Source organism: Scyliorhinus canicula, chromosome 3, assembly GCF_902713615.1.
Source record: "Scyliorhinus canicula chromosome 3, sScyCan1.1, whole genome shotgun sequence".
Lineage (NCBI taxonomy): Eukaryota > Metazoa > Chordata > Chondrichthyes > Carcharhiniformes > Scyliorhinidae > Scyliorhinus > Scyliorhinus canicula.
Genome location: NC_052148.1, coordinates 186,907,887 through 186,931,624, shown reverse-complemented (window position 1 = coordinate 186,931,624; position 23,738 = coordinate 186,907,887). Strand labels below are relative to the sequence as shown.

The window sequence follows — 23,738 nt, the reverse complement described above, 5'->3', positions numbered from 1 at the left end:
TCAGTAGCTCTGCTCTGCTGCCCTCTGCTGGTTGCTTGCCTTTACTCAAACTCCTTGGGTCTTCTTCGCAGGTTCACCTTCGACTTAGGCTGACCGCACTGCACGTATGCAAATTTCCCCAGAACAGCTGATCAGTAGCTCTGCTCTGCTGCCCTCTGCTGGTTGCTTGCCTTTACTCAAACTCCTTGGGTCTTCTTCGCAGGTTCACCTTCGACTTAGGCTGACCGCACTGCACGTATGCAAATTTCCCCAGAACAGCTGATCAGTAGCTCTGCTCTGCTGCCCTCTGCTGGTTGCTTGCCTTTACTCAAACTCCTTGGGTCTTCTTCGCAGGTTCACCTTCGACTTAGGCTGACCGCACTGCACGTATGCAAATTTCCCCAGAACAGCTGATCAGTAGCTCTGCTCTGCTGCCCTCTGCTGGTTGCTTGCCTTTACTCAAACTCCTTGGGTCTTCTTCGCAGGTTCACCTTCGACTTAGGCTGACCGCACTGCACGTATGCAAATTTCCCCAGAACAGCTGATCAGTAGCTCTGCTCTGCTGCCCTCTGCTGGTTGCTTGCCTTTACTCAAACTCCTTGGGTCTTCTTCGCAGGTTCACCTTCGACTTAGGCTGACCGCACTGCACGTATGCAAATTTCCCCAGAACAGCTGATCAGTAGCTCTGCTCTGCTGCCCTCTGCTGGTTCCAGCATGGTGGTAAAGAAAGCATATGGGGCTGGTTTAGCACAGTGGGCTAAACAGCTGTCTTGTAACGCAGAACAAGGCCAGCAGCGCGGGTTCAATTCTCGTACTGCCTTCCCTGAACAGGCGCCGGACTGTGGCGACTCAGGGCTTTTCACACTAACTTCATTGAAGCCTACTTGTGACAATGACTGATTATTATTATTATGGCATCCATAAAAGCTCGAAAATTATGTTACAGTTATATAGAATGTTGGTTAGCCTACATTTGGAATACTGTGTCCAATTCTGGTCACCACACTACCAGAAGGACGTGGAGGCTTTGAAAAGAGTACAGAAAAGGTTTACCATGATGTTGCCTGGTATGGAGGGTATTAGCTATGTGGAGCGATTGAATAAACTAGAATTGTTCTCCCAAGAGAGACGGAGGCTGACGTGCGACCTGATAGAAGTTTATAAAATTATGACGGGTATAGATAAGGTGAACAGTTAGAGGCTTTTTCCCAGGGTGGAAATGACAATTATAAGGGGTCACAAGTTTAAGGTGAGGAGGGGGAAAGGTTCAGTGAAGATGTGCGGGGGAAGCTTTTTACACAAAGGAATGCACTGACAAGTAAGGTGGTTGTGGCACATACATTAGTGATGTTAAGACTAATCTGGATAGACACATGAACAGACGGGGTATAGAAGGATACGGGTAGTTGGTCTAGATAGAACACGTGATCGGCGCAGGCTTGGAGGGCCGAAGGACCTGCTCCTGTTCTGTATTCTTTGTTCTTTATAAACTGTGCTTATTAAAATGATTTTTTACATCTGCAGCATCAACTTCACCAAAATAAGCCTTCAAAGTTTGCACTTTTATACCATCACAAATTAAAGACCAAGTTACTTTTTTAACAGAACAATATTTACGATAATGAAATAATTTCATAAGTATATTCAGTTCGGAAATGGATTTGAGCTGTTTACTGGTGAAATGTATCTATAAGTTTATGCAACTCTCTGTTTTAAGCAATATGTTTTGACAAATGATAATCTACCGAAATTTAAAATAAATGCTACACTGATCAATTCTTAAGTTTCCTTGTGTCTTTTCAAAGGCTTGTTTGCTGTGTTCTTGCATTTGAAAGTTTTGATTTTCTGGACAAAGTATGGTAATTAGCCTCACAAACAATATCACTCTTCCAGAGGTGATTCAGCTGAGCCTGGCAGAAGATCAGAAAATGAGTATCACCACGGCAACAGTGGGACAAAGTGTAGTTCTGACATGCTCAATTCATGGAATCCTGAGGCCCCCAATAATTTGGAAACGCAACAACATTATTCTCAACAATTTGGATCTCGAAGATATCAGTGTAAGTAATACATTTGTCTGAGATAAATGTTTCTCTACTTTGTGAAGCATTGAGTTTCCATTGCAATTTTACTGTCCTTTCAATCACAATTACCCAGTCATGGAGAAGATTTCCTTCAAGTGTAGTGGACAATTTTCCGGGCACACACCCCACAATTTTATTGGATGACTTGTTGATGTCAGTTCATAGTAAGTGAGGCCTCTAAGCTGCGAGTGTAATTTTGTAAAATTGAAATTTAATTCAATTATAATTATTAAATTATGTCATTAAATTGAAAGTGCAAATTTGTTCTTTGTGCAGTCAACTTCCTTTCGTCACGAACCCCTCTATCACGAAATTGCGGTTCGCTGCACCAAAACATCACGCATCCATGACTTAGAATACTAAACTCTTTCCATTCCCACCTCTTTCCCACTTGAAAAAGTGCACTGCACATGTGTGGGATTTCGCGGAAATCATAGTTTACAGTGCAGAGCAGGCCATTTTGCCCATCAAGTCTGAACGGGCCCTTGGACACAGCACCCCACTTAAGACCACACCTCCACCCTATCCCCGTAAACCCAATAACCCCACCTACCCTTGGATACTAAGGGGCAATTTAGCATGGTTAAGCCACCTATCCTGCATAACTTTGGACTGTGGGACGAAACTGGAGCACCCGCTGAAGAAACCGACACAGACACAGGGAGAAAGTGAAAACTCCACACAGTCATTCGAGGCCGGATTGAACCCAGGTCCCTTGAGTTGTGAGGCAGCAGTGCTAACCACTGTGCCACCATGCCACCCCAAGAACATAGAACATAGAACATAGATCAGTACAGCACAGAACAGGCCCTTCGGCCCTCGATGTTGTGCCGAGCAATGATCACCCTACTCAAACCCACGTATCCACGGTAACATTGTGGATAGCACAATCGCTTCACAGCTCCAGGGTCCCAGGTTCGATTCCGGCTTGGGTCACTGTCTGTGCGGAGTCTGCACATCCTCCCCGTGTCTGCGTGGGTTTCCTCCGGGTGCTCCGGTTTCCTCCCACAGTCCAAAGATGTGCAGGTTAGGTGGATTGGCCATGATAAATTGCCCTTAGTGTCCAAAATTGCCCTTAGTGTTGGGTGGGGTTACTGGGTTATGGGGATAGGGTGGAGGTGTTAACCTTGGGTAGGGTGCTCTTGCCAGGAGCCGGTGCAGACTCGATGGGCTGAATGGCCTCCTTCTGCACTGTAAATTCTATCTATGTAAATACCCGTAACCCAAACAACCCCCCTTACTTTTTAGGACACTACGGGCAATTTAGCATGGCCAATCCACCTAACCCGCACATCTTTGGACTGTGGGAGGAAACCGGAGCACCCGGAGGAAACCCACGCACACACGGGGAGGACGTGCAGACTCCGCACAGACAGTGACCCAGCCGGGAACTGAACCTGGGACCCTGGAGCTGTGAAGCATTTATGCTAACCACCATGCTACCGTGCTGCCCTGGAATGGTGGGTCTTTCCTGTGAATAGATTTTGAAATTTTATTACAGAGAAAATCGTCACCTTATGTTAAATAGGCCACTATTTTTTCCATAAACATTGGAGTTGTCTTGCTACTCCGCTCCTGGCTACCTACCTGGAAGTCCAGACAATCCCTTCACGTCTCCGGGTAAGAACTGTTAAGAGCCATGCACTTCTTTGGCCTTCAGTTGAGAGCAGCACAGTCAGATCCAAGGAGGACACACTCCCTCTTACAAGACAAGCTGCTGTAAAGAAATTGCATTTTAAAAGTCCACTTGCTTTCTAGCCAGGGAGAAGGTAGGTTTGTATAAAGTAAATAGGATTTGAAGGTTGGCGGCAGTTTCTGCTGATTTGGGTTATGGGGTGTTGGGGGGATCAGTCAGGGAGTTGGGTGGGATTGGGGGTTTTAGTCAGGGTAGTCTGTTGGTTGGTATGGTCGTCGGGAGTGGAAGTTGTGGGATTAGTCGGGGGGGGGGTCAGTCATGGAAGATGAAGTCGGGGATTGTTGTCGGGTGAAGGATGGAGTCAGAGGGATGCATTTGGGTTTGGAGTATGCAGCCATGTATACACATTGCACTCCCCATGTACACTCATCTCAGCTAACAAGATGGCAGCAAGGAGAGTGACATCCTGTTTCACATACACTTGAGCTCGAGACCCTGCTGGACGCCATGGAAGATAGACGGACAGCATTATACCTCGGGGTGGGAAGGAGGCTGCCAGCCGCCACCTTTCACGATGCCTGAACGCAGGTGGCAGAGGTCGTGAGCGCAGTGGGCGACACGGACCAGACCGGCCAGCAGCACAAAACAAACTGCGGCCAGGGTGAGTAGGCAGCACTTTGCCCTTAGCACCAGCCCCTGACCCACACACTCGTAACTCCAACCCAGGAGGGCGGCCAAATCCCTGCACTGCGCCACATGCCACCACCCATACCGGCCGCGATGGCTGGCTGCCCTGGCCACTGAAGCCACCAGCTACCTACTCGCTGGGCTGCATGCGTCAAACTGTCTAACACTATTTGTTTTCTATTTCCTGCCCCTTCCCCCGAAGAGAATGTCGCTCATAATCGCCTTGAGAGGGAGAAGACTGGACAGGGACTATTGGACCTGTGGCCCATCGTCACAGTGGAACAGAGGGCAGTGGGCGTGGGCCGGAGAAAGGGCAGTCGCTGAGGCGGACATTAGTATCGGGCTGCGTTGTGGTTCCACATGGCACGTGTGTCACTTCCCACCCCACCACCAGCACCCTTCCACCCACCACACCACATCCCCTCTCCACCAAAACTCCCCTGCCCCACCCAACACACACCACTCCCCCTTGCCCGCGATCCAATCATGCGTCCTGTCTTGTGCTTTGCAGGAGCCCCTGGGGATAGCGCGGCACTTATGGTGTCCCCCACTCCCGGCCGTAACCACAACCACAAACGGAGAGCAGCGACAACGAGGACACGGACAGCGATGGGAGCCCTCAATCCACATCATGTGGCACCCCAAATCTCAAGTCCGGGGAAGACACCAACTTCCTGTCCAACACCCTCCACCATCCCAGTGACACTCACCTCAGTTGGGCACTTGAGTGAAGAGACTCCTGGGGCACTATCTGGTGCACAGCACACATGTGCATCAGGTAAAGGTTGGAACCCCCGAGGGGGCAGACGGTCAGGGGGCGGGCTGACCTCAGGGATTTTTGGCAAGCATGAAGCTCCTGTAAGTGCAGTTGGAGGAGACCAACCATGTGCAGGAGCAGGAAGTGGTGCTGACCATGCATGCCACCCAGGCCAATAGCGCCTTGGGGGTGAAGGTTTCAGAAATGATCAAGAATCCCTACCGTCCAGAAGGACGCTATTTAGCCCATCGGGTCTGCACCAATCCTCCAAATCAGTACCATAAGCCCACTCTCCGCCCTATCCCTGTAATTCCACCTCACCTTTAAACACAGTAAGGGGCAATTTAGCATGGCCAATCTCCGTAACCTGCACATCTTTGGACTGTGGGAGGGAAACTGGTGCCTAGGAGGAAACCACGCATGGAGAGAATGTGCAAACTCCACACAGACAGTCACCCGAGGTCGGAATTGAACCTGGTGCTGTGAGGCAGCAGTGCTAACCACTGTGCCACCGTGCCGCCCAAGTTGTCAAAAACCCAGGGCAATCTGTGCAACTGGTGACTGAAGTCCAGGACAGGGCTGCCCTATCACAGACAGCCATGTATCACAGCCACCTGGACATTGCAGCGGCGCTCCAGAGTATGAACCAGTCGACTTCCGGTTGCGGCTATGCGGAGCTAAGCCGCACGTTCGGCAGCTCCCGCTAGGAACGGACTTTTGGGCTCTTTTTCGGGCCCCCAGCGGTACCTTGTCGCGGTTCCCGACGTGGGAAGGTGTCAGCGGCAGATCCCCAGTGTTCTATGGTCTGGACCAGGAGTGGGGCCAGCAAAAAAGCGGTGGCAGCGCCTAGGAAAAAGCGGGGGAAGAAAAACAAGATGGCGGCCGGTGGAGGCCTCGAGGAATGGAGGCGGTTGGTGCAGGAGCAGCAGGAGACTCTCCAGCACTGCTTTCGGGAGCTCAAAGTGGAGCTGCTAGAATCGCTGAAGGATACTACTGACAAGCTGCTGGAGACGCAGACAGCCCAGGGGGTGGCAATCCGGGAGCTCCGACAACAAGGCTCCGAAAGAGAGGATGAGGCCTCGGCCCTCGCGGTAAAGGTGGAGATGCATGAGGTGCTCCATAAGAAGTGGCAGGAGCGGTTCGAGGAGATGGAGAACCGGTCGAGGTGGAAAAATCTGCGGATCCTGGGCCTCACGGAGGGGCTGGAGGGGTCAGACCTGGGGGCCGATGTGGTCGTCTTGCTGAACTCGCTGATGGGAGCTGGGTCCTTCCAGGGGCCCCTGGAGCTGAAGGGGGCTCATAGAATACTGGCCAGGAGGCCCAAGCCGAATGAGCCGCCACGGGCGGTGCTGGTGCGGTTCCACCGGTTTGTTGACCGAGAGTGCGTGCTTAGGTGGGCCAAGAAGGTGCGGAGTAGCAAGAGGGAGAACACAGGCAGTGTCGGACTGGCCAGGGTGTCAGCTTGCCCGATGGCAAGTGGGCCCCTGATGAAGTGGGCCCCCTATATCAAATAAAAATGCAATAAAGAAACAAACACAGACAACTGTTTTAGTAATAAAAAGGAATAAGAAAAAAAAGAGAACAGGACACAAATAAGCAGTGCATGAAAAGGAACAAAGCAGGGGAGGTAGTGGAAGGATGTGGAATAGGGGGGCCCGGGTCGGGCATAATTAAGGAAATTCCATGTGTTCAGCAAGAGTGTGTGAATTTAAAGATAAAGTTACAATTCGTGATTTGAGATGGTCGGCAACTTCAAAGGATATCAAGCAGTAGTCTTGGTTCAGCCGGTACATCGGTCCGGGGCCCGGAGAGCCAAGAAGGGGCCCGTGAATCTCTGCAGGGCCCTTAAAAATTATAATTAATTAGATAAATAAATCTCCAACTTCTTTCCTGAGATTTGTATTCTAACTTAATAAAATATAATTGTTTTTAAAAAGAGCAATACCAAATAAAAATGCAATAAAGAAACAAACAAATAATCACTCAGTGTATGAAGGAACGAAGCACTGTTAAATGGATGTGAAAAGGAGTGGAGGGGGGGGGGGCTGGTTCACCCGGGTCGGACATAGTGGAAATCCACGTTTTCAGCAAGAGTGTGTGAATTTAAAAATAAAGTTACAGTTCGTGATTTGAGATGGTCGGCAACTTGAAAGGATATCAAGCAGTACATAGGGTCGTGAGGACACCGAAAAGGAGAAGCGGTACCTTTGACCGTGAATCATGAGGTCAAAGATATTGAAGTGATAAGCCATGATCGGTAAACTCAAAGGGTTGCGACTTGTAACACTACACTGGTATCAAACTGGACATGTTAACTTTGGTCGTGGGACCATTCTTAATGTCTTACTATAGTCGGACCAAACTTCTAAGTTTCAACAGTTGTCTCAGTTGCTTGCTGGTGTGAACACTGGACAGTGGATTGTCTCCTCTTCTGAATCTGCATAGGCCACAGTAGTATTGACTAATGAACATAGCCTATTGAAGTGTAAGTAAGTTATTTTATATTTTTTACCAAGTAGGGGTTTATCTAGCGTTCCTTCAAGTTATTCTTGCAATCATCAATATTCATTTTTCCCAATGTGGGCTATTTTTAATTAAGTTTTTATTTCAGGAATATTACCCCTACCAGCATGGAAAAGAAAAAGCATAAATCTGGGTCATTAAAACGCAAAGAACAAAAAGAAGCAGAAAGGAAGGAATCAGCCAAGCGATGCAGGCCTATTACAGAGTTTATAATACCACAAGCACAATCCACATCAATATCCAGTTCTGCAACAAATAATCAAGAAGCAAGAAACAATGCTCATGGTAATGATGCAATGACATGCGAGTTACAAGAACAGAGAAGAGCTACTTTGAATGTAGAGACAAATACAAGTGCATCCATTACTAATCAACCCAGGCCCAATATTTCTTCTGGCTTCCTTGTTCCGGTATCTGTACTGCCTGTAGTTGCAACGTCTGAACACATAGCGTCAACTAGTGACAGGGAATCAGATATTCCTTCAAGCATAAATGACTTGGTTTCTGAAGCTCATCCTGTAAATGAACCTACGCAAGAAAATGAAAGATCAATTACTGGAATCTTCCAATATCCATCACGAGCAAAGCTAAAACAGTTTTTTGCTGAACATCCACTTCAGACACTTGATGATCTGCCATTTGATGCTCGTTTGTATGAGAGGAAAATTATGAATGACTCAGTCCCAAGAAAATGGCTAACATATAACAAAGAAAATAGATGCTTATATTGTTCATACTGCTTAGCCTTTGAGTTTCCCAACACTTGTAATCCATCACCCTTTGTACGTGGCTTTAGTGACTACAGGCGTATTAGCCAGAGCTTGACTTTACATGAATCGACAACAACACATGTCAGAAATGCTCAGCAATATATCAGTGTGGTTAATGATGGCACCTTAGATAAATTTTTTGCAGCATCACTAATTAAAAGGAAAGAAGAAGTATTGAAGCAGAGAAGTATTGTGAGGATTATAGACATCATAAAGATGTTAGGCAAGCAAGCACTTCCTTTTTGAGGTCACAAAAATAAATCGGCCTACACTCTAGATAATGAGGTTCTGAATCATGGCAATTTTTTAGCTACAGCGCAGTTGATGGCAAAATATGACCCCATTATGGCAGCTCACGTTTCTGCAGTGCAAAACAAGTCTAAACAAAGAATCAAACGATTAGAGCAACAAGGAAAGGCTCAAAGTTATGACCGTGGTGGGCTTGTTACATACCTGAGTAAAATAACTATAAACATGTTAATCAAAATTATGAAGAGGTGGCTAAGCGGAGGGCCGGGTACAACCGGACGAAGGCGGTGCTCCACAGAAAGAGTGTGAAATTTGGCATGTTACAGCCGGCGCGTTTGTGGGTCACCTACAAGGACCGTCACTTTACTTTGAGTCCCCAGAGGAGGCGTGGGCCTTTGTGAAGGCCGAGAAGTTGGACTCTAACTGAGGGTCGGGGGGCCGGGGTTTGTATGTAACTGTGTTAATTTTTGGTGGGGGGGGGGGTTCTCTGTTTCATGCTGGTTGTGTGTTGTTTCTAGGGCGGGTGGGGCACTGTCTTTTTGCGTGGGTTCGATGGATGGGCTTGAGTCGGGGGGTAGACTTGGAGTGTGGGGAGCTGGTGGTGGGGGCCGACAATGGGAGCTACCCTAGAGGAAGCGGGGTCGGGCAGGGTGAAAGCGCGGGCTTTTCTTTTGTTTCCCGGGTTGAGGGTGGATGGGGGCGGGGTCGGAGCTGAGAAGCATGGGCTTTTTTCCCACGCAAGAGCGGGAGGGGGACGAGGAGGGTCTGCTGATGGGCATGGGGGAGGAGAAGTAGCCCCACGTTGGGAGGGGTCGGAGGTGTGGCGGGAGTCGCCGGGGTCAGCAGAAGTTAGCTGGCTCACGGGAGTACTATGGAGTAACGTGGCTGGGAGGGGTCCTAGCCTGGGGGGGGGGGGGGGGGGGGACCCGGGCTGCTGCTGAAATGGCCAGGAAGGAGCTGGAGGATGCAGGGGGGGCCGGGGTGGGGGTTTGCCGCCGTGGGGAACGGGTCTAGCGGGGGGTGCTGGCCTGGGGCGGGCAGGGGATGGGTTATGGCTAGTCGGCAGGGGAGAGGGGCAGGGAGCCCCCTGATCCGGCTGATAACTTGGAGTGTGAGGGGTTTGAATGGGCCAGTCAAGCGAGCCCGGGTGTTTACGCACCTGAAGGGGCTGAAGGCGGACGTGGCTATGCTTCAGGAGACGCACCTGAAGGTGGCTGACCAGGTTAGACTGAGGAAGGGATGGGTGGGCCAAGTGTTTCATTCAGGGCTGGATGCAAAGAACCGGGCGGCGGCGATCCTGGTGGGAAAAAGGGTGTCGTTTGAAGCGTCAATGGTGGTGGCTGATAGTGGCGGGAGGTATGTGATGGTGAGCTGCAAGCTGCAGGGGGAGCGGGTGGTGCTGGTGAACGTATACGCCCTGAACTGGGACGATGCGGGTTTTACGCGGCGCATATTGGGCCGCATTCCGATCTGGAGACGGGGGTGCCTGACATTGGGGGGGAACTTTAATACAGTGCTGGATCCCCCATTGGATCGATCCATGTCCAGGACGGGCAGGAGGCCCGCGGCGGCTAAGGTATTGAGGGGGTTTATGGACCAGATGGGAGGGGTGGATCCTTGGAGGTTCGCGAGGCCGAGGGCCAGGGAGTATTCATTTTTCTCCCACGTGCATAAAGCCTATTCCCGGATCGATTTTTTTGTTCTGAGCAGGGGGCTGATTTCGAGGGTGGAGGAGTATTCGACCATAGTTATTTTGGATCATGCCCCGCACTGGGTGGACCTTGAGCTGTGGGAGGAGAGGGACCAACGCCCACTCTGGCGCCTGGAGGTGGGGCTGCTGGCGGATGCGGAGGTGGGCGGGCGGGTTCGAGGGTGTATCAAGAGGTACTTAGAGACTAATGATAATGGGGAGGTCCGAGTGGGGACGGTTTGGGAGGCTTTGAAGGCGGTGATTAGAGGGGAGTTGATTTCCATCCGAGCCCATAGGTAGAGGGGAGAGCAAAGACAGAGGGAGAGGTTGGTGGGGGAGTTGGTGAGGGTGGACAGGAGATACGCGGAGGCTCCGGAGGAGGGATTGCTGGGGGAGCGGTGTAATCTTAAGGCCAAGTTCGACTTACTGACCACCAGAAAGGCGGAAGCTCAGTGGAGGAAGGCACAGGGAGCGGTGCACGAATATGGGGAGAAGGCCAGTAGGATGCTGGCGCATCAGCTCCGTAAGCGGGACGCGGCCAGGGAGATTGGTGGAGTGAAGGATAGGGGAGGAAATGTGGTGCGAAGGGGGGTAGACATTAACGGGGTCTTCAGGGACTTTTATGGGGAATTGTACCGGTCTGAACCCCCGGTGGAGGGGGGAAGGGGGGGGGGGAGGAATGGGGTGCTTTTTGGACAAGCTGAGATTTCCGAAGGTGGAGGATGGGCAGGTGGAGGGGCAGGTGGAGGGGCTGGGGGCGCCGATTGAGCTGGAGGAGCTGGTCAAAGGGATAGGCAGCATGCAGTCGGGGAAGGCGTCGGGGACGGATGTGTTTCCGGTCGAATTTTATAAAATGTACGCAGACCTGCTGGGCCCCCTGCTGGTTAGGACCTTTAACGAGGCAAGGGAGGGAGGGGGTGGGGGGGGGGGCTTTTCCCCCGACTATGTCACGGGCGCTGATTTCCTTGATCCTTAAGCGGGACAAGGACCCCCTGCAGTGTGGATCGTATAGGCCGATCTCGCTGTTAAATGTGGATGCCAGGCTGTTGGCGAAGATCTTGGCCACAAGGATAGAGGACTGTGTGCCGGGGGTCATTCATGAGGACCAGACGGGGTTTGTGAAGGGAAGGCAGCTGAACACCAATATACGTAGGCTTCTGAATGTTATCATGATGCCGGCGATAGAAGCGAGGCGGAGATAGTGGTGGCATTAGACGCGGAGAAGGCCTTTGATATGATTGAGTGTGGATACTTGTGGGAGGTGCTGGAAAGTTTTGGGTTTGGGGAGGGGTTTGTCAGTTGGGTGAGGCTGTTATATGAGGCCCCGATGGCGAGCGTAGCCACGAATAGGAGGAGATCGGAGTACTTTTGGTTGTACCGGGGGACGAGACAGGGGTGTCCCCTGTCCCCCTTGCTCTTTGCGTTGAGCCCCTGGCCATGGCGTTGAGGGAGTCGGGGAATTGGAGGGGTCTGGTGCGGGGTGTGGAGGAGCACCGAGTGTCACTTTACGCAGATGACTTGTTGCTATATGTGGCGGACCCAGTGGGGGGAATGCCGGAGGTAATGAAGATTCTCAGGGAATTTGGGGGCTTTTCAGGGTACAAGCTCAACCTGGGTAAGAGTGAGTTGTTCGCCGTGCAGCCGGCGGATCAGGAGGAGGGGATTGGCAGGCTCCCACTGAAAAGGGCAGGGAGGAGCTTTAGGTACCTGGGAGTTCAGGTGGCCAGGAGCTGGGGGGCCCTACACAAACTTAACCTCACAAGGCTGGTGGAGCAAATGGAGGAGGAGTTTAAAAGATGGGACATGTTGCCGCTGTCGCCTGCGGGCAGGGTGCAGTCCGTCAAGATGACGGTGCTCCCGAGGTTTATGTTCCTGTTCCAGTGCCGCCCCATCCTTATCCCGACGGCCTTTTTTAGGAGGGTCAACAGGAGTATTGCGGGATTTGTATCGGCGCATGGGACTCCGAGGGTGAGAAGGGTGTTTTTGGAGCGGGCAGGGATAGGGGGGGCTGGCGCTGCCCAACCTCTGTGGGTACTATTGGGCTGCCAACGCAGCGATGGTGCGTAAGTGGGTAATGGAGGGGGAGGTGGCAGCATGGAAGAGGATGGAGATGGCGTCCTGTGTGGACACGAGCTTGGAGGCGCTGGTAACGGCGCCGTTGCCGCTCCCTCGAATGAGGTAACCACGAGCCCGGTGGTGGCAGCTATCCTCAAACTTTTGGGCAATGGAGACGGCATAGGGGGGAGGGTGGGGGGCTCGACGGAGTCCTCGATACGGGGGAACCACCGGTTTGTTCCAGGGAGCATTGATGGCGGGTTTCTTAGCTGGCACAGGGTAGGTATTAGGAGGTTAGGGGACCTGTTTGTAGATGGGAGGTTTGCGAGCTTGGGTGAGTTAGAGGGGAAGTTTTGGCTCCCCCCGGGGAACATGTTTAGGTACATGCAGGTTAGGGCGTTTGCCAGGCAGCAAGTGGAGGGGTTCCCTCTGTTGCCCCCACGTGGGGTATGGGACAGGGTGCTCTCGGGGGTGTGGGTTGGAGGAGGGAGGATTTTGGACGTGTACCACATAATGCAGGAGGTAGACAAGGTCTCGGTGGAGGAGCTGAAGGGTAAATGGGAAGAGGAGCTGGGTGAGGAGCTAGGTGCTCGGGGAACCCAGCAAACCATGCCCATATGTTCTGGGCATGCCCAGCGCTGGGGAGATTTTGGAAGGGGGTAGCAAACACGGTGTCGAGGGTGGTAGAATCCAGGGTCGAGCCAGGCTGGGGGTTCGCGATATTTGGGGTAGCAGTGGAGCCGGGAGTGCAGGAGGCGAAAGAAGCCGGTGTTCTGGCCTTTGCGTCCCTAGTAGCCCGGCGGAAGATTTTGCTTCAGTGGAAGGATGCGAGGCCCCCAAGCGTGGAGGCCTGGATCTCGGATATGGCGGGGTTCATTAAATTGGAGAGGGTGAAATTTGCCCTGAGGGGATCAGTACAGGGGTTTTTTAGACGGTGGCAGCCTTTCCTTGACTTCCTGGCAGAACGGTAGGAAAATTGGCCGGTGGCAGCAGCAACCCAGGGGGGGGGGGGGGATAGGAAGGGAGGGAGTGGGGGTAGGAAGGGGGGGTAGGGAGGGAGGGAGGGGGGTTAGGGGGAGGGAGGGGGGGTGGGGGGGGGAGGGGGGCAGGGAGGGGGAGGGGAGGGGGAGAGGGAGGGACGGGGGAGGGACGGGGGGAGGGAGGAGGGGTGGGGGTGGAGGGAGGGAGGGGTGCGGGTGGAGGGAGGGGTGGGGGTTGGTTCGGTGGAGGGGAGGAATGTGTACATGTGTTTGTTGAATATGCCGGGTGTAGGGCAGCACGGTGGCCTAGTGGTTAGCACAACCGCCTCACGGCGCTGAGGTCCCAGGTTCGATCCTGGCTCTGGGTCACTGTCCATGTGGAGTTTGCACATTCTCCCCGTGTCTGCGTGAGTTTCGCCCCACAACCCAAAGATGTGCAGAGTAGGTGGATTGGCCACGCTAAATTGCCCCTTAATTGGAAAAAATAATTGGGTAATTTAAATTTTAAAAAAAAAATTTTTTTTAAAAGAATATGCCGGGTGCTAACCTATTTCTTCTTTTTGTAATTACTGGGGGGAGGGGTTTGGTTTTGGGGGTTTTTCTTTTTTTTTTTCTTTTTTTGTTTTCTTGTTGATATTTTCTGTTTTTGATACTTTGTGAAAATCTCAATAAAAATTATTTAAAAAAAGAAAGAGTATGACCCAGTCACAGGGTTGATGACTGAGAGTGGCAGCGGCATTGCCTGGGTGCTTGCCGCCGTGGCACAGACACAGAGGGAAGTGGCCAAGTCCCAGAGGGAGATGCCGCAGTCACTGGCTAATGTGGCACACACCCAGAAGGTGCTAGCACAATCACTGGGTGATGTGGCGCAGTCCCAGAGGGAGGTGGTCCACTCCCTGTGTTCTATAGCTGCGAACATGGAGACCCCTTGTCGAGATGAGAGTGGGCCTCCTGGACTGGCAGCGCCAGGTGGTGGGGGAACCTCAGGGGCTAACTTCATTCACATCCCAGTCCTAATGAGTCGCCGGGGGCCATCAGGCACCCAGACGGAGGAAGTAATGATGGGGCCCGTGGACAGTGTTTCCTCGCAGAGGACATGCAACCCCTCGGTCTCCACCCTCGGCCCCCTCCCCACCCATGTCCCCGGCGCATCACATGGGCAGCGGGCAGAACAGGGAGCTGGTCACTGGGATAGGCAGCATGCAGTCGGGGAAGGTGCCGGGGCCGGATGGGTTTCCTTTCGAATTTTATAAAATGTATGCAGACATGCTGGGCCCCCTGCTGGTTAGGACCTTTAATGAGGCAAGGGAGTGGGGGGCTTTGAACTTTGACACCAGCCGCCTCTGGGACACCCGAGCAGCAGAGGCCCATCCAGGTCCGGTCGCCCCAGAAAACGACTGCCGAAAGGGACCCAGGTCACAGGGTAGGAATCGCAGCAGGCCACCTCCGCTCCTGGGGACCACCTGGATGTAGCGTTGGGGCCCATAATGCCGAAAGATAGACACCAGTTAGGTTGGCACAAGTGAAACACATAAGACAGCGATCGGGGCTAGTGCACAAACCTGTATCTATATATGTTGACAATAAGCACATATTTACCTGCCTCTGTGCTGTGTTAGAAGACTGTGAGGGATGGGTTGGACTGGCTGCAGGGGGGCCGCTGTGGTGGTGAATGGTGCGGAGCGGACGTTCGGGGGGGGTGGGGTGGCTTGGGCCATGGACCTCAGTACAGCCAGCACTCAACGCCCCTCCAGAGCGGTGTAGGCACCTGAACTGCATCTTCAGGATGTTGAAGCACCGCTCGATCATGCTCCTGATCGTGCCATGGGCATCGTTGTAACGGGTCTCCGCATCGGTCTGTGGCCTCTGGATAGGTATCATCAGCCATGACCACAGTGGATTACCTCTGTCGCCCAGGAGCCAACCCCCAACTGGGGGGAGGGGGCGGGGATAGGGATGCCTCAAAGAGATCAGAAATCGTCGAGTGTGCCAGGATGAAGGCATCAGGCACACTGACGGGTATCGGATGCATATGTGCATGATGTGCACCTGATGGTCACACGCCAGCTGCACATTCATTGAGTGGAACCCCTTTCAGTTGTGAAGACTGCCCTGTCATCTGCAGATGCCCATAGGGGACATGCATCCCGTTGATCACCCTATGGACCCGGGATTTCTCAGTAATGGTGGCAAACTCCGCTGCCCGGGTATTCTGGTGGACTCGGTCCACATTAAAATTGATGTATTGTGGCAACCGGGCACATAGGGTCAGATGCACCTGTGCACCAAGCTTTGTGAGATTCTGAATAGGCCCCACTCAGTGCCTGGTGTCAACGTTCAGCGCGACCGTCACCTTGATGGCCACCATGAGTGGGTGTCCTCCCCCTTTCCCTCGCGGTGCCACATGCCACTACACCTAAGGTTACGACGGGAAGCGAGGGAGGTGATTGGTGCACCGTTGACGATGATCTTTGCGTCCTCACTCTCCACTGGAGTAGTACCGGATGACTGGAGGGAAGCGAATGTTGTTCCCCTCTTCAAGAAAGGGAATAAGGAAATCCCTGGGAATTACAGACCAATCAGTCTTGCATCTGTGGTGAGCAAAATACTGGAAAGGATTCTGAGATAGGATTTATGATTATTAGAAAAACATAGTTTGATTTAGATAGTCAGCATGGCTTTGTGGGGGCAGGTGATGCCTCACAAGCCTCATTGAATCTTTGAGAATGTGAGAGACACAGTGATGAAGGTCAGGCAGTGGGTCTGGTGTATATTGGTTTCAGCAAGGCATTTGATAAGGTTACCCATGGTAGGCTCATTCCCAAAGTCAGGGGACATGGGATACAGGAAATTGGCTGTTCTGGATACAGAATTGGCTGGTCGAAAGTAGACAGTGAATGGTAGTGGATGGAAAGTATTCCGCCTGGAGATCGGTGACCAGCGGTGTCCCGCAAGGATCTGTTCTGGGACCCCTTCTCTTTGTGTTTTTTATAAATGACTTGGATGAGGAAGTGGAAGAGTGGGTTTGTAAATTTGTCACATGAAGATTGGTGGAGTTGTAGATAGTGTTGAGGGGCTGCTGCAGGTTGTAACAGGATATTGACAGTGTGCAGAACTAGACTGAGAAGTGGCAGATGGAGTTCAACCTGGATAAATGTGAAGTGAATCCCCACCTCACCGAACTCTCCTCTCCAAACCCTGCAACCCCCTCCTTGATTCATACCTGGGGGTACGGGCTCTGGGTTGGCAGTAACAGCAGGTTTGGTCCATGGGATAGAGGATGATGACAACCCTAAGCACTAAGCGCTGGTGCTTCACATCATTTGACAATGTCTGACTACTTCCCATGGCCGCATTTTCCACGTATGCCTGGGTGATCCCTGCATGCGATCTGGCCATTCAATCACACGGTCCGACTGAACCCTCGGAGTATGGAGGGTGGGGGACGGGGTGGGGTGGGAGAAGGCGGGGTGTTGGACAGGTGGAAGGGGGAACCGGGAGATGTTGGGGTCCAACATGGATGCCCTGGCCCACGACCACCTCCACCATCTGCCACACACCACTATCCCCCCTCCCCGAGTGTCTCGTCTGTGGCCAGCTCCACCGTCCGCTCACCTCCTCCCTCTGGATGGGCACGGCTGTTGCAGGTGTGGTGCTGCCATCCTGTTCTACTCACTGTCATTGGAGGTGCCAGCGACAGGAGAGGGGAGTCCAAGGCTCTGTCGGGTTCCAGCACCTCCCCTGCAGGAGTCTCAACCATGGCCCCCATTACCGCCTCCCCCATCGGGGTGCCCGGAGGCCCCCGGGCTACTCTGTAGGACGGGGGTGCAACCGGAGCGAACTCCGGCGGCTCCCCCGCCACTTGGCGCTGCCAGTCCTGGAGACCAACTCTGTTCTCAACCAGGATCTCCTGCTCTCAGCCATGGAGCGCAGGTACTTGGGCCCACCTCCCTTTGGGATTTGTGACATGTCATTCAGTGGCTGTGCCACCTCACTCTGAGACTGCCGCAGGTCAACCAGCAGCCAGGCAATGCTGAAGCCCTCAGCTATAACCCATTGTGACTGGGCCAAACTCTGGAGCATCAGATGTCCATGTGGCCATAGTACATAGCTGCTTGTGACAGGGAAGTCCTGTCCTCTGCCACCACCTGCACAGAGTAACTCACGCCTTGGAGATCGTAACCATGGCCGATACCTTCGCCCCCAAGGCCTCCACAGCGGATTCCACCCATGCAGTGTTGGCCTGGTTGACACTCATTGTTCCCACTACCTCTTACCTCTGCAGGTGTTTGAACTCCTCCAACAGCACCTACAGGTGCAGGATTGTTGTTGGAACCCCTCATGTAGTCCCTGGCTCTGTGACTGCATCGCCATTATCGATGGGACCGTCGTTTCCAGAAGCCCGAGTCCCGATTGGACAACAGCTACTACCTGGGGTCAGGCTGCCCTCCAACCATCTGCCCTCTTGGGGTTCCTACCTCCATTTGATGTACTACAGCATATGTGTGATGCGCCACCAGATGGTGCCCCAGGAGCTTCTTCGCTCAAGTGCCAACCGAGGTGAGTGTCTCTGGGATGGTGGGGTTGTTGGAGACAACTGTGTCGGGAAGTCAGTGTCATCTCTGCACTGGTGCTCCAGGTATCTTGGGCTGATGTTTGTGGGCTCTTTTCATTGTCTCTGTTCTCCTCAGTGTTGGTATTCTCCACTTGTTGTTGGGGTCAGGGGTGACACCAGAAGGGCCACCTCATTGCCAGATTGCCAGATGATCCGCAAGACTCAAGTCATGTGTTCTTTGCTAACACTATGGGAGGTATAGTTCCCAGCCCACCAATAACCCTTGCCAAATCAATACCCTTCTACAATATCTCCCCCAAAATTTTACCCAACGTATTTGCATTACAATCATGCTGTCCCTTGTTCCCCGCCCTTCAAGTCTCTGACTTTATAAAATCCTATGATCTGGAGGCTTGACCATTCTTCCAGATCTTATTCTGGTCACGTATAGTGGAGTGGTAGGCTCTGTTAATTTGGCAAACTCTTGTTAATTTGAAGTTTAAGTTGTAGTCTGTGTTTCTGGCACTTGGTTGTGTTCTTTTAATTCGCTGAAGTATATCGTGGGAGGTTTGCCTCAAAGGATGTGGAGGAAGGTCACTCTGATCATACCTGCTGGTGAATGAATAAGGTATGTCTGTCGTTGGCCATCATCTCTCCAGACAATGGTGTCCTCTCTTTAAAAGTGCCTGATCCATACCCTGCCCCCATTGTGTAAATGTATGGTACCTTCTATTGTAGGCAGAAGCCTACTCTGCAAGTTTTTAGTCCTGAATGTTTCAGTAATCCTTGGCTGCAAACCTTGGTATTAGTTTCTTTGGCAGCTTTGGGAGTTGCATGTTTTCTGTCCATCAAGAGCTCTGATGGGACTAATCTACATTACAGTCGGGTGGATCTATCTGTTAAAAGTGCCATAGGCAAGTTGTTGTTCTTTCTCAGAAGAGCTTTAATGGTGGGAATGTTCCTTTCCACCTCAACATTCGGCTATGGTAATATTAGGAGCTGTTTAGGTGTATAAAGCTGTAACTGATGGTAAGTTGTGTGAAGTAATCACTTTTGAACTGTGGTCCATGATCAGACAGCACCTTGCCATTAAGGACAAATCAATTGATTCACAACCATTCTCATGTCCTGTTAGGAAACTATTTCGGGATGAGGGGCTTTATTTGGTCCGGCTTGTGCAGCACACACACTTGGTAGTTTGCAATAATTTCTTCACTGGCCCTTGATAACTCCGTACTGCAGATTGGGCATGTGCTCTACACTTTGTAATGCCCAGGTGGCCTTGGTGTATCTTCTGGAGAAGCCACAGCTGAAGGGAAATTGGAAATACGAACTACTAATTGTAGAAGAGCAGACCATCCATCGTGATGGAGGGTTTCTGTTGTTCAAACCCTATTGCTTGACTTCTGCTGTAGTCACCTTTGTCAACTTCTGCTGTAGTCACCTTTGGTGGATGTGGACACATGCCTCATCTCACATCTGCTTCTGGTGGACTTGCTGAAATTTCCCAAAAAGTAACTAGAAGTTGTGTTCTCGCCAATTGGGAGTACAGCACGATCTTCCCAACCAGGTTCACATCATCTGTCGCAAGAAGGTTAAACATGGCCCTAGATAGTGTCTGCAGCTGTTAGATGTTTCCATTGAACATACACCCTATCATACACGAATGTCATGAGAAGCAAATTGAATCTTTGAATACCTGTGGGGCATCTTGCTCCTCTTGCCTAACAGTGAGATCAGGTTGTTTGTGATTCATTCAATGGTGACTTTCAGGCCAATAACGTAGTCACAGCACCTCTTTCCAGCCCACGTGACTGTGACTGTTTCTTTTTTGATAATAGCATACCATACCTCTGTATATGACAGTCCTCTAGATGCACAATATACTGGTTATTGACATCCGAACAGTTGTTCTTGAAGTAGAACTGCCCCTAAGCCTGTGGTCAGGACATCTATTGCTATAATATTGGCAAGGGATGACCATAATGTGCGAGGGTATATTGGTTCAGAGCAGCATGGCTTTGACATGTCCAAATATGTTCTTCTGGTGCACATCCCAACAGATTCACCATGCCCAGGAATGTCTGGAATAGACGAGGGAGTTGGAGACTCGCTGAGAGCTTTTGTTTTTTGCGTGTCCGTCATGATAGCTTTACTGCTGATAATGTGTCCTAAGAACCGAATAGAAGACTTGGAGAACTCAAATTTCTTGTTTTGTGTCAGTCCTTGTTCTTGCAAGCATTCTTGGACAGCCGTGAGCATCCTGTCATGTTCCTCCATGATCTTACTGTGGAGGGAAAATCATCAATATGGCAGATGACCCTTTAGGACTTTCAAAATGGGTGACATTTTGCATTGAAAAGTCTTGGGTGCTGCTGTAATGCCAAATGGCATGTGGTTGAAACAGAATCAGCTAAAGTGAGTATAAATGTACCCAGCAACTGGATTTTCTCATCCAGTGGATGTTGTCAGTAGCTACTTTTAACATTGAGTTTTGAACACACTTTAATTTTAAACCCAGGAAGAAGTCCTTACAGCACCAGGTTAAAGTCCAACAGGTTTGTTTTGGATCATGAGCTTTCAGAGCACTGCTCCTTCCTCAGGTGAATGAAGAGGTAGGTTCCAGAAAAATATATATCGACAAAGTCAAAGATGCCAGACAATGCCTTGAATGCGAGCATTTGCAGGGAATTAAGTCTTTACAGATCCAGAGAGAGGGGTAACCCCAGGTTGAAGAGGTGTAAATTGAATCAAATCAGGATAGTTGGTAGGATTTCGCAAGCCTGGGGGGGGGGGGGGGGGGGGGGGGGTGAATGTAATGCGACATGAATCCAAGGTCCTGGTTGATGGTCGTACTCATGTGTGCGAAACTTGGCTATAGTTTCTGTTCGGCGATTCTGCGTTGTCGCGCGTCCTGAACGCTGCCTTGGAGAACACTACCCAGAGATCAGAGGCTGAAGTGTTCCGCGACTGGAAGGGAACTTTCCTGCCTGCCGATTGTCGCCCGATGTCCGTTCATCCGTTGGCACAGCGTCTGCATGGTCTCGCCAATGTACCACGCTTCGGGACATCCTTCCCCTGCAGCGTATGAGGTAGACAACGTTGGTCAAGTCGCACGAGTATGTACCGCGTACCTGGTGGGTGGTGTTCTCACGTGTAATGGTGGTACCCATGTCGATGATCTGGCACGTCTTTCAGAGATTGCCATGGCAGGGTTGTCTGGTGTCGTGGTTGCTGTTCTGAAGGCTGCAAATAATGGTTTGTTTAAGTTGCGCAGTTGTTTGAAGGCAAGTAGTGGGGGTGTGGGGATGACCTTGGCAAGATATTTGTCTTCATCGATGTCATGTTGAAGGCTGCGAAGAAGATGTCGTAGTTTCTCTGCTCTGGGGAAATACTGGACGACGAAGGGTACTCTGTCAGTGGTGTCCCGTGTTTGTCTTCTGAGGAGGTCGGTGCGGTTTTTTGCTGTGACACGTTGGAACTGTCGATCGATGAGTCGATCGCCATATCCCGTTCGTACGAGGGCATCTTTCAGCATCTGTAGATGCCTGTTGCGTGCCTCCTCATCTGAGCAGATCCTGTGTATATGATGGGCTTGTCCATAGTGGATGACGTCTTTAATGTGTTTTGGGTGAAAGCTGGAGAAGTGGAGCATCGTGAGGTTATCCGTGAGCTTGCGGTAAAGCAAAGTGCTGAGGTAACCGTCCTTGATGGAGATGAGTGTGTCCAAGAATGTAACTGATTTTGTAGAGTAGTCGATGGTGAGTCTGATGGTGGGATGGAATTTATTGATGTCATTGTGTAGTCGTTTCAGTGATTCTTCGCCGTGGGTCCAAAGGAAAAGAATATCATTGATGTACCTGGTGTATAACGTTGGTTGAAGGCCCTTTGCAGTGAGAAGGTCTTGTTCAAACTTGTGCATGAAGATGTTGCCATATTGAGGTGCGAATTTGGTCCCCATGGCTGTTCCGTGTGTCTGGATGAAGAACTTGTTGTCGAAGGTGAAGACGTTGTGATCTAGAATGAAACGGATGAGTTGCAGAATTGCGTCTGGAGATTGGCAGTTGTCGGAGTTGAGTACTGAGGCTTTGCAGCAATGGGGGATGCTGGTGTAGAGTGCCGAGACGTCCATTATGACGAAGAATGTTCCTGGTTCAACTGGTCCATGGGTGCTGAGGTTTTGTAAGAAGTCTGTCGTGTTGCGACAGAAGATGTGCGTTCCTTGTATGATGGGTTGCAAGATGCCCTTGATGTAACCAGAAAGGTTCTCACGCAGGATCCCATTGCCTGATACGATAGGCCGACCTGGTTGTGTTGGCCTTGTGTATTTTTGGGAGGCAGTAGACATCTTGAACGTGGGGAGTACGTGGGATGAGAGCACGTAGGGTGCTCTGAAGGTCTGGATCCAAGGTCTTGATCAGTCTGTTGAGTGGCAGGTGTGTTCTTTGGTCGGATCTGAGGGTAACTGTCTGTAGTGTTCCTGGTTGTTGAGTTGTCGGTATACTTCTTTGCAGTAGTCTGTTCTGTTCAGTATGACAGTATGAGGTTTGATGACGATGTTGCGGATGGCGTTGCGTTGCGTTGTGCTTGGGTGACATTCGGGGCTGTCTTGTGAATGCGATGATGAATCTGGGTATGATGCAACTCCTGACGGCTTGAACATACATGTCCAGTCTTGGGCAGCGGCCTTCTGGAGGGGTCCAATTCGACTCTTTCCTCTTCGATTGCCATACCGCAGATCTCTCGGTCTGCTGTTCTGGTTCATTGGTTGTATCATTGGGTTCGCTGTCAGCCTCTTTTGAAGAGCTTGGTCAGGCTTTAATCCACCATGACATTGGGTTGACTTCTCTCCACTGCCTTGTTGAGTTTGTCAGATCGACATAGGTGGGGACCACCTTGGAGCACCATTTGGTCAGCTGAGTGACAAGGAAGATGATTCCCGTTTTGGTCATCTCATCCAGATGCTGCTGCCGTTGCTTCATGAGTGGTGCGATATTTTTCCTGATGTGAATAGGCACATGGGCTTAGCATCTCCCTTATGTATACAGTCCTTAGTACCCCAATCCGGGAAGGTTTACAAAATCCTTTAAAACTTGGAACCAGACTTTGTGCTTGTTCGCATCGTCAATTTTCCTGAGGGACATTGAGGCCAACAATGACTTGTCTGTTGAAAAGGGAGAGTTCTTGATTATGAATATGAATAATGGGCAAAATTCTCCATTTGGGAAACTTTTTTTAAAATAATTTTTATTGAGATTGTCACAAAATATCAAAAACAGAAAATATCAACAAGGAAAACAGTATTAACAACAAAATGAAAAAAAAAAGAAAAAAAAAAGAAACCCCCAAAACCAAACCCCCTCCCCCCAGTAATTACAAAAAGAAGAAATAGGTTAGCACCCGGCATATTCAACAAACACATGTACACATTCCTCCCCTCCACCGAAACAACCCCCCCACCTCTCTCCCCCCCCGGGTTACTGCTGCTGCCGGCCTATTTTCCTACCGTTCTGCCAGGAAGTCAAGGAAAGGCTGCCACTGTCTAAAAAACCCCTGTACTGATCCCCTCAGAGCAAATTTCACCCTCACCCATTTGATGAACCCCGCCATATCATTGATCTTGGCCTCCACGCTTGAGTGCCTCACATCCTTCCACTGAAGCAAAATCCTCCACCGGGCTACTAGGGATGCAAAGGCCAGAACACCGGCCTCTTTCGCCTCCTGCACTCCCGGCTCCACTGCTACCCCAAATATCGCGAGTCCCCAGCCTGGC

At 51.1% G+C, this 23,738-nt stretch overlaps 1 protein-coding gene across 1 annotated transcript in view; it reads left to right on the top strand.

Moving 5' to 3' along the window:
- The window catches only part of LOC119963175 (follistatin-related protein 5-like), an 877,034-nt gene that overhangs the window by 593,286 nt on the left and 260,010 nt on the right, over window positions 1-23,738 (top strand). The window contains 1 exon segment of the mRNA XM_038791890.1: window positions 1,873-2,039. Coding sequence (XP_038647818.1) covers window positions 1,873-2,039 — 167 coding nt within the window.